The sequence below is a fragment of the Ovis canadensis genome, chromosome 13 (genome assembly GCF_042477335.2).
Source record: "Ovis canadensis isolate MfBH-ARS-UI-01 breed Bighorn chromosome 13, ARS-UI_OviCan_v2, whole genome shotgun sequence".
Classification (NCBI taxonomy): domain Eukaryota; kingdom Metazoa; phylum Chordata; class Mammalia; order Artiodactyla; family Bovidae; genus Ovis; species Ovis canadensis.
Window position 1 is genome coordinate 81696459 of NC_091257.1, and position 9301 is coordinate 81705759.

Consider the following 9301-nt stretch of genomic DNA (forward strand, 5'->3'; position numbering starts at 1 on the left):
GTGTGTGCAAGGCTGTGGCCAGTCCATCTGGATGTCCAGGGCTGCCTGGGTGGACCCCAGTGGTGTCATGGCCTGTGTGCTCCCATGTGGACAGTCCTGTGGGTACCTGGGTATCTGGCATGTGGCCACAGCCTTTCACGTGTGGCCTTTCCTGAGAGCACCACCTCCTTCTCTGTCAGCTGAGCCTCCTGACCCCCTCAAGGATCTGCCACTGTCCACCTCCATCCCTTTAGCCACCGCTGTATTTATTCTGAACCCGGTTCCCCCAGGTCAAAACACTCCAGGGGTTACCTTAGAATTTTAGAAGAAAGACCCCCATGTGGCCTCAGGTTTTGGGTGGTCTAAACCCAACTGGCCTCCACGCCTTACCTGGGGCCCTCCTTCCCCTACTCACTCCGTGGCAGCCCTCCCCACCCGCCTCGGCCTCCTTTCGGCTCCTCTAACCCACTGGCTTGTTCCTCCCTCAGGGCCTTGGCACATGCATGAGGCAGTGTGCGCTCTGCCCAGAGGGCTGTTCCCTAGTTGACCACTCACCCTCCTGCAGATATAAGCCCAGGTGCCACCTCTTCCAGGAAGCCTCCCAGGATTCCACCCAACCCACCTGCTATTGCATGTACAGCTCTCCTCTGTCACACTCGTGGTCCTGGGAGGTGATATGGGAAAGTTGGGTGCCCCCCTGGACTGGGAGCTCCATGGGGGCAGGCTTCCACTGGCTCCCTGGCACCCACCTAAAGTCAGATGAATGAATGAATGACTTGGGGAACAGATGCATGAGGCAGTGTAGGCCCGTGTTGGAGGCAGTGCATACACAGGTATGGACGCCTGGCCTCGAGGGTGTCCTGTGTGGCCCCAAAGCCTGTGTGCATGCAGTGTGTGAGTCTACACACACACACACACCGTGGGACACGGCAACCCTGCGCGGATGCCAGGCCTGAACTCCACCACCCTATCTCTGTCTTCAGAACACGCTGACGGCCTCTGCCACCGCCTCACCACTGTGTGCCCCACGTCTAAGCCGCAGACTCAAGGCCTGGCCAAGGACGCCTGGGAGATCCCCCGGGAGTCACTGCGGCTGGAGGTCAAGCTGGGCCAGGGCTGCTTCGGAGAGGTGTGGATGGGTAAGGCCATGCCCCCGGCACTCCCGCCCCTGCTTTGTCCCCACTTGAGAACCAGGCAGATGTCTGTCCCATGTGGCTGCTCCAGGCCCCACGAATCCCCCAAACTTGCTTCCACAATCTCATCACCTCTGTGAACTATGGGTCCTACTCTCAACGTGGAACTCCTCCAGTGGTGGGCAGCAGCAAGCTAGGGCCCCAGCAAGCCATGCCTCCGGCTGCTGTGGTACCCGTTTTCCAAGAACTGCTTGGGGCTGGGCATTGTGATTCCCCAGTGACATGCCCTGTGGTCTGGGCCGGGTGGCTTCCCTCTGAGTCTTGATCTTCCCACCTGTAAAATGGGGCTGGGGGTAATAGGACCCCCTGGGGGATTGAGAGAATGCTGGCCCCACATGTGTCCCCATGTTAACTTCAGCTGTGGGAAGAGAAACCTCAGCTCCTAGATGGAGCTCTGGGAGGTGCAGAGTCTAGAGCGCTCCTGGCCTGTTAATGATCTCCTGTTTCACTCTGGAGAAATGGCCAAACCGTCTTTGAAAACAAACGCCGTGCAGCCGTGACCAAACCCAGGCCCCCTTCTGCTGACTGGTCTCTGCGGACATGGGTTGCAGAGGTCATGGTGAGGGAGGCCTGGTCGTTGTGAGCCTGCGTGTCCAGTGGGGAGATGACCGTGTGCGGTTTTCAAGGTGGTTCCATCTGAGCTCTGGTGTATCACTGCCTCCACTTCCTTCCCTTCAGAGGAAGAGATGATGGAGCAGAGCAGAGGGGCTTCCTGGGAGGCTCATTGCAGGGACAGAGGCCTACAGGCTGGAGGTCAGGCCAGGTCAGGAAAGGGGAGCTGCTGGCTTTGAGCTGGGGAGAGGGGATAGAGATGCAACGCACAGGCACAGAGGACCTGATGGGACTTCCCTGGCAGTCCAGTGGCTGTGATTCCATGCTCCCAATGCAGGGGCCCAGGTTCAATCCTTAGTCAGGGAACTAGATCCCACAAGCCACAACTAAGAGTTCACATGCTTCAACAAAGATCCCATGTGCCACAACTAAGATTTAGCGCAGCCAAATGCATAAATCAATATTTAAAAAAGAGAGAATCTGAGCAAAACGGAGACAGCATCAGCCATTCCGGTGGCTGCAAAACTCATTCCTGGCTTGCCTGTGTGGTGAAATCAGTGGAGGAGGCTCTTGCTCCTCCCTGGATGATCCAGGCAGACTTACGAAGAGAAGAGCCTGGTACATATCTCCAGAGGGCCTGTGCTGGAGGACCGCGGACATGGGCCTGAGCCCCAACCCACAGATGGAGGCCCAGAGATGGTGCGGCATGGGCCAAGGCCACTCATCAAAGGAGCCTCAAGCCTGGCTGGGACCAAACTGGGGTTAAACACACTGGTTTAAAACATAGCTTTCCCTGAGGCATCGCAGTTTGAAAAACCAGATAATAATAAAATGACAGCTGCAGCTGTTAACTGTGTGCTCACAGTGGGCTTAGCAGCCCTAGCAGCCCCATAGATGGATATTATAGCATCCCCATTTTCCAGATGAGAAAATTGAGGTTTAGAGGGGCACTGACTCACTTGTGGTCTCACTGCTGACAGTGGGCAGAGGTGGGAGCCAAACTCCTGCCAGTCTGACCTCTGAGTCTTTGTATTTGGTGTGAGGCCTTAATTACTTCTTGGCGAGTGTAGCTTGAGACAGCTTCTTGTTCTGAGGCCAGCTCTGTCTCACCCCCAGCCCCCACCAGTGCACACGCACCATCTGTGGACACCTAGGCCACCTTTTGGTGTGTTACCTAGAAGGAACATGACCACCCCAAGGAGGGCAGTTGAATTGACGAATGTGCTGCTTTTGGGGACATTTTTAATCATAAGCGTCCTAAGAACAGCTTCTGTTTCTTGAGCGTGCCCTGTGAGGAGCATCCTGCCCATTTTGCAGATGGTGACACTGAGGCTCCGAAAGAGGCTGGGCCTTGGCTGGGCTTCTCACCTGGCCTGGGAGGTCAGAGCTGACATTGGTACCCAGACAGGCAGATCCTGCATCCCTGTGAGATGGGAATGGGGGTCCTCCCCTGAGGCAACCTGCACACCTCTCCACACAGGTACCTGGAACGGCACCACCAGGGTTGCCATCAAAACCCTGAAGCCTGGTACGATGTCTCCGGAGGCCTTCCTGCAGGAGGCCCAGGTCATGAAGAAACTGAGGCATGAGAAACTCGTGCAGCTGTACGCCGTGGTGTCCGAAGAGCCCATCTACATTGTCACGGAGTACATGAGCAAGGGTGAGGGAAACCAGGAGGGCCCTGGTGGGGGTCCTTGCAACAGGGCAGGTGGGATGCGCTTCACTTCCCACCACATCTAGAATGAGTGTGTGCCTTTATTTTTTAAAAGTTTTATTTATTTATTTTTAACACCAAAAACATTTTGTGTTGGGGTATAGCCAATGAGCAGTGTTGTGACAGTTTCAGGTGAAAGGCAAAGAGATTCAGCCATACATATGCATGCATCCCTTCTGCCCCAGGCCTCCCATCCACCTGGTTCCAGGCCTGCACATAACATTGAGCAGAGTACCCTGTTCTATCCAATAGGTCTTTGTTGGTTATCCATCTAAAATATTGCAGTGTGTACATGTCCTTCCCAAAGTCCCTAGCTGTCCCTTTCCCCCAGTGAATTAGAGTGCATGCCTTTAAAGGTGAAATGCATGAAAAGAATCAGCTTCCCATGTCCATGGAACCTTAAACCGCAGGTTGCCTTTCTCAGTTCATTTTGTTTTTAGTGATGTCCCACAGTGCACCAGTGTCTCCCTGTCTGCTGCTTTTGTAAAGCTGTTTGCCATTTCTAGGGCCGGAAGGAAAATTCCCTGAATCCTCCAAGCTGAGCCACATCTGGGCCAAATTCCTGGCTTGACTTTTAGTTTTGAAAATAATTATTTTTCAAAATTCCACTTTTGGAGGTATAACTGACATATGATAAAATACACCCATTTTAGGGGACTTCCCTGGTGGTTCAGTGGTTAAGACTTTGCCTTCCAGTGCAGAGGATGTGGGTTCGATCCCTTGTTGGGAAGCTAAAATCCCACATGCCTCATGGCCAAAAAACCAAAACATAAAACAGAAGCAATATTGTAATAAATTCAGTAAAGATTTTAAAAATAGTCCACATTAAAAAAAATCTTTGGAAAAAAAACCACCCATTTAAAATGTACAGTTCAGTGAGCTTTAATGAATGGATATGCTGTGTATCTCTTAGCATAGTCGAGATAAACATTTCCATCACCCCAGAAAACACCTTTGTATTCCTTTGCAGATAATACGCTACAGTCCCAAACCCATACAGCCACTGATGTGCTTTCTGTCTTCATAGATTTCTTTCTTCTAGAACTTCATATATGAAATCTTTTACATCCAAGGGTTTTCTATCTTCTTGTGTATATCAGTAGTTTCTTCCCTTTGTATTGCTTAGTAGTATTCCATTATAGTATGGCTGTGCCATTATAGTACGGCTGTACCACAGTTCTGTTCTCCTAGAGGTGAACGTTTGGTTGTTTCCCATCCTGCTTGCCTTTTGAGTGACAAACAGACTTTATTCAGAGATGGGTTTACGTAAAATCTGCTGTATGGTTAAAGCAAGACTGGCCTGCCCCAGTGGACAAGATCGGGGAATCACTGCTTCCTGGCTCAGGGAGGACAGAGCAGGAGCTAGAGCTGCTTTCTCTCTGCCCAGGGAGTTTGCTGGACTTTCTCAAGGGGGAGACAGGCAAGTACCTGCGGCTGCCTCAGCTGGTGGACATGGCTGCACAGGTGAGTCAGCCCCTCCCACCTCCTACATCTGGCCTTGAGCTCTCCCACCCACCTGGCTCTGACACATCTGGCTTCTTGAGTGCCGCCTCCAAGAAACTTGCCTTGATTGCCCCCTCCCTCACTGATCTCATCCTATGTATTACTGGGACCACTTACAGATGCTGTGAGTGGTGGTTCTGGGCAGAAGAAAGAGCCCTTACCTGGGCATCAGGAGTCACTGACATGCTATGGGACCTCAGACCTCAGTTTTCTTCTCTGTCAAGTGTCAATACACTCATCAAACGTGTATTAGTACTTGCTTGTTGTAGGCAGTGCTCAACAGCCACTTTTTAATGCTTATCACAGTCAGAGGAGGTAGGATGGCTATTATTCCATTTGACAGATGAGAAAACTGAGGCTCAGAAAGGGGACTTGGGACAACTGGCAGGATCTGGTACTCATCTGTGTCTCTGGGAGCATCTGAGGTCTCTTTTTCATGGTCACCCCACTTCCCTGGTTGCATCTTGTCTTGTGCCTCCCCTTTGCCCTGTGCTCTCTCCTTAGGCCAGGCACTGGTTCCGCTTTTTGTGCCAACAGGGTTTACTGTAAACTGGTTTCATTGCCTGAAAAACTGGGAAGGGCAGGGCATTTGGTTGGCTGTCCACTCCTGGGGATGACCCCATTCCTGGGCATGTGCCCTGTGATCTGGGAAGGGCCTCTGAATCAGGCTCCCTGGTTCTGCCTGCAGATTGCCTCAGGCATGGCTTATGTGGAACGGATGAACTATGTCCACCGAGACCTCCGGGCTGCCAACATCCTGGTTGGAGAGAGCCTCGTGTGCAAAGTGGCTGACTTCGGGCTGGCTCGACTCATTGAAGACAACGAATACACAGCCCGGCAAGGTGGGCAGGGTCCCAGCAGATGCTATGTGGCTGTTAGGAGTCATACCCCTTCTCTGAGCCTGTTTTTTCCTCTGTCAAGTGGGGACCAGAATGGTGCCCGACAGAGAGGTAATGATGTTCTGAGTTCCCCTGACCGTTCTTGTTCCTATAGGTGCCAAATTCCCCATCAAGTGGACGGCTCCGGAAGCTGCCCTCTATGGCCGGTTCACCATCAAATCAGATGTGTGGTCCTTTGGGATCCTGCTGACGGAGCTCACGACAAAGGGACGGGTGCCCTACCCTGGTAAGAGAACTCCCCGCCGCCCATCTTTAGTCCTTCTGCCCCTGCCCTGGTGACGCCCCTGCTCAGGAGATCTTGGGCACGTAAAAGCCCCTCCTGGGCTTCAGTTTCCCCATCTGTGTAACAAAGAGGTGACCCTCTGATCCTAGGTTCTGTCATTGTTCAGGGCTCCCAGGCTTGGGGAGGGCCTTACCTATGGTCACAGCCACCCTGCCCCTAAGCAGGAACCCCTCTTGCTTGTCCCCATCAACGTCCCTCTGCTCTACTTGCCTCCCCTAGCGCCTCACGCCTCCCTCTGCCTGCAGGGATGGTGAACCGGGAGGTGCTGGACCAGGTGGAGCGGGGCTACCGGATGCCCTGCCCGCCTGAGTGTCCCGAGTCATTGCATGACCTGATGTGCCAGTGCTGGCGGAAGGACCCGGAGGAACGGCCCACCTTCGAGTACCTGCAGGCCTTCCTGGAGGACTATTTCACGTCCACCGAGCCCCAGTACCAGCCCGGAGAGAACCTATAGGGCGGGGCTACCGGGCCAGACTGCCTTCTCGGCTTGGATCCTGGGCGGGGTGGCCCCTGATGCGGGGTCTTGCCTGCCTCTGCCTGCCCGCGTTCCGTGGAATTGCCAGTGACGAGGCCCCGCCCTCTTCCGTGGTGGGGCGGGGCTTGGGGCCGCCCTGGGGGCGGGGCCTAAGGCTGCCGTCCTGGCTCCGCCCACCAACACGCCCCCTCCCTGCGTTCTCTCCTGGAGCTCTGGATGTCTCAGCGGGAGGCCCTAGGAAGAAAGGCTGGGGCTGAGGGTGCCCTTTTCTTAGCCTCAGCCCACCCAACGCACTGGCTCCTTGCCACTTCCACGCCACCCCAGGTCTGTCTGCAGAGCTGGCCAAAGAGCCTTTCCAAAGAGGAGTGATGGGCCTCTGGTCCCCGGCCTGCCTGCCGCCCTGGCCCATGCCGTCCGTTTCTGAATCGCCTGTTTGCGGAAGGCTCCTGGGTCCAGCCCTCTCTGCTGTGGCTCCCAGGCTGGTGAGGCCTAGCTTGACTTGATGATCGTGGGTGGGGGTGGACACCCTCCTCAAACCCTGCCCTTCTGAGGCTTGAGGAATCCTCAGAGATCATCAGTTCTTTGTCCCTGTATTACCTATGGGGACGCTGAATCCAGAAAGAGGATGTGACTTGCCCGAGGCAGCGGAGCACTTCAGGGTTGAGGTGGAATTGGAACCCGGTGCTCCCTCTGTCTTCCTCAGGAACCAATGCCGTTGTCCTTGGAGGCATTGTGGACCGACTGGGGCAGCCCAGGGGACAAGGGGCCTGAGAATGGCTCAGAGATAGCAGGCAGAGTCCTGTTGCCACTGCTCGCTCAGTGGGGCTGTGGTGGGGGGAGAGAGTGGAGGTGGATGTGGGGCTGAGCCAGAAATGAAGGGTATAAGGATAGGGAAGCAGGTTTTAATCAGAATGTGGGTGATTTTTTATCTTTGGCACTAGCCAATCATGAAAGGGAGCTCACAGGCTCTGGAGGCAATCAAGCAGAAGTAGAAGATCAAGTGGTTGTGACCCTGGCCTCAGGACGGAACCCCAGGTCCTCCTTCCCCCAGTTTGTCCTGTGTTGTTTCAATGCCTGTCCCCTGCTCTCCTCTCCAAGTTGGCACCCTTAACTCACGAGTAGGGGAAGGAGTGCGTGGGCTGGGGTGAGAGAGGACAGACTGTCTATTGCCACAGACCAGGACTGGCTGTGCGACCTCAGGCAGCCCCTGCTGCTTCTCTGGGCTTCAGTGTCTGCCTCCATATGTGGCCATGGCCTCTGCACTCCTGTCCAGACCCTATGGCCTGGCATCACGTGGTGAGTCCAGCCCGTGGCATCAAGAGACCGTGTTTTGGCCCTTGGGCTATGTGGTGGCTTCTCCCTGGGCCTCATCATGCCCTTCTTAAATGGGGCAGCTGACAGTTTTGTAGGCATTCTGCCAAGGGCCCCTGTGTGTGTGTATGTGTGTGTGTGCACGTGTATGTTCCTCCATGTGTGTCCATATTTAACATGTAAAAATGTCCCCTACTCTGTCCCCCAGCCATGTACATTTCACCCCCAGCCCCTCATCATAGCAATAACGTTCCTGCTGCCAGGGGTTCTTGAGCCAGCCAGGCCCTGCCAGTGGGGAAGGAGGCCAAGTGGTGCCTGCCTATGAAATTTCAATTTTTCCTTTCATACATGTGTATTACCCAAGTCTTCTCCTGTCTGTCCCAGTCAAAATTTGGGTTCACTCCAGCGTGCTCTCAAATCCCCTTCCAACTGCCCAGCGCCCTTTGTGTAAGGTATCCTAATACTGTCCTTTTTTTTTTTAAAGCAAACAGTGTTTTGTAGTTTTCAGATGACTATGCAGAGGCCTAGGGGACCCCGGCTCTGGGTAGGGCCAGGGGGTCCCGCATTCCATGGCCCAGGCCTGGGGTAGGGGAGGGGGGAATTTGGAATTGGTTGTAAATACTTTGCATATTGTCTGATTAAACACAAACAGACCTCAGAGTTTGGCCAGTGGTTTCTTGAGTATCTATTGTGTGCTGGAGCGTGACAGGGGGTGGGATGGGAGGACAGGCTGTGTCAGAGGAGCCTTTGTGCAGGCAGCACCAGTGGCTGGACAGCTTCAGGCCAGGGAGGGACATAATCAGATTGGAGACCTCTGGAGTGCGGCTGTGTGTGAACATCTGTTCCTGTGTTTGGGGAGTGACCATGCCTGGCAGCAACCTTGCTTGTGTCTGGGTGAAGCCCAGGACTCTCCCAAGTGTGAGCAATTGAGGACTCAGATGCCCTGGGTGGATGATGGCAGTTGACACTCTGGGGGCCCCATGGGGGGCCGTCATGCCCTTGTAGAGTTGTGGATATCCCCACAGGGAGCTGTGGCTGTGTGTATGCTGTGTGTTTCCCAGGAGTGCCTGGGAGGGTGGGGGTGGTGAGACTGGGTCAGCAAAAGCCCTGGGTGTTCTGGAGAAAACTCCAAAGTTTCCTCTGTTCCCTTGTCCCCTTCACCAGGGCACACAGCCTGGGAAATTCATTTGCAACAGCCTATAGGAAGAAATGTATTTTTTATCAAATCACACACCTATCCATGTGAGTAACCTCTGGCCTAATGACACTGTTTAATCTGTTTAATTAAAAACAGATTTCAAAATCGGGATGTTTCTCTGTTTGCTGTTATGTTCACATGCCAAACACCACAATGTCCGGATCTGAAAGGACATCTGGAGACTCCATGGGTGT

At 54.0% G+C, this 9301-nt stretch overlaps 1 protein-coding gene across 7 annotated transcripts in view; it reads left to right on the forward strand.

The window, feature by feature from the left end:
• Positions 1–8567, forward strand: part of SRC (SRC proto-oncogene, non-receptor tyrosine kinase) — a 54049-nt gene extending 45482 nt beyond the window's left edge. For all 7 annotated transcript variants that reach the window (XM_069546950.1, XM_069546943.1, XM_069546944.1 and 4 more), the window contains 6 exons: positions 963–1118; positions 3205–3384; positions 4826–4902; positions 5630–5783; positions 5935–6066; positions 6369–8567. In XM_069546950.1, the coding sequence (XP_069403051.1) occupies positions 963–1118; positions 3205–3384; positions 4826–4902; positions 5630–5783; positions 5935–6066; positions 6369–6577 (908 nt within the window). In that variant the 3' untranslated portion in view covers positions 6578–8567. The remainder of the gene's footprint in view (positions 1–962; positions 1119–3204; positions 3385–4825; positions 4903–5629; positions 5784–5934; positions 6067–6368) is intronic.
• The last annotated feature ends 734 nt before the right edge of the window (positions 8568–9301 follow it).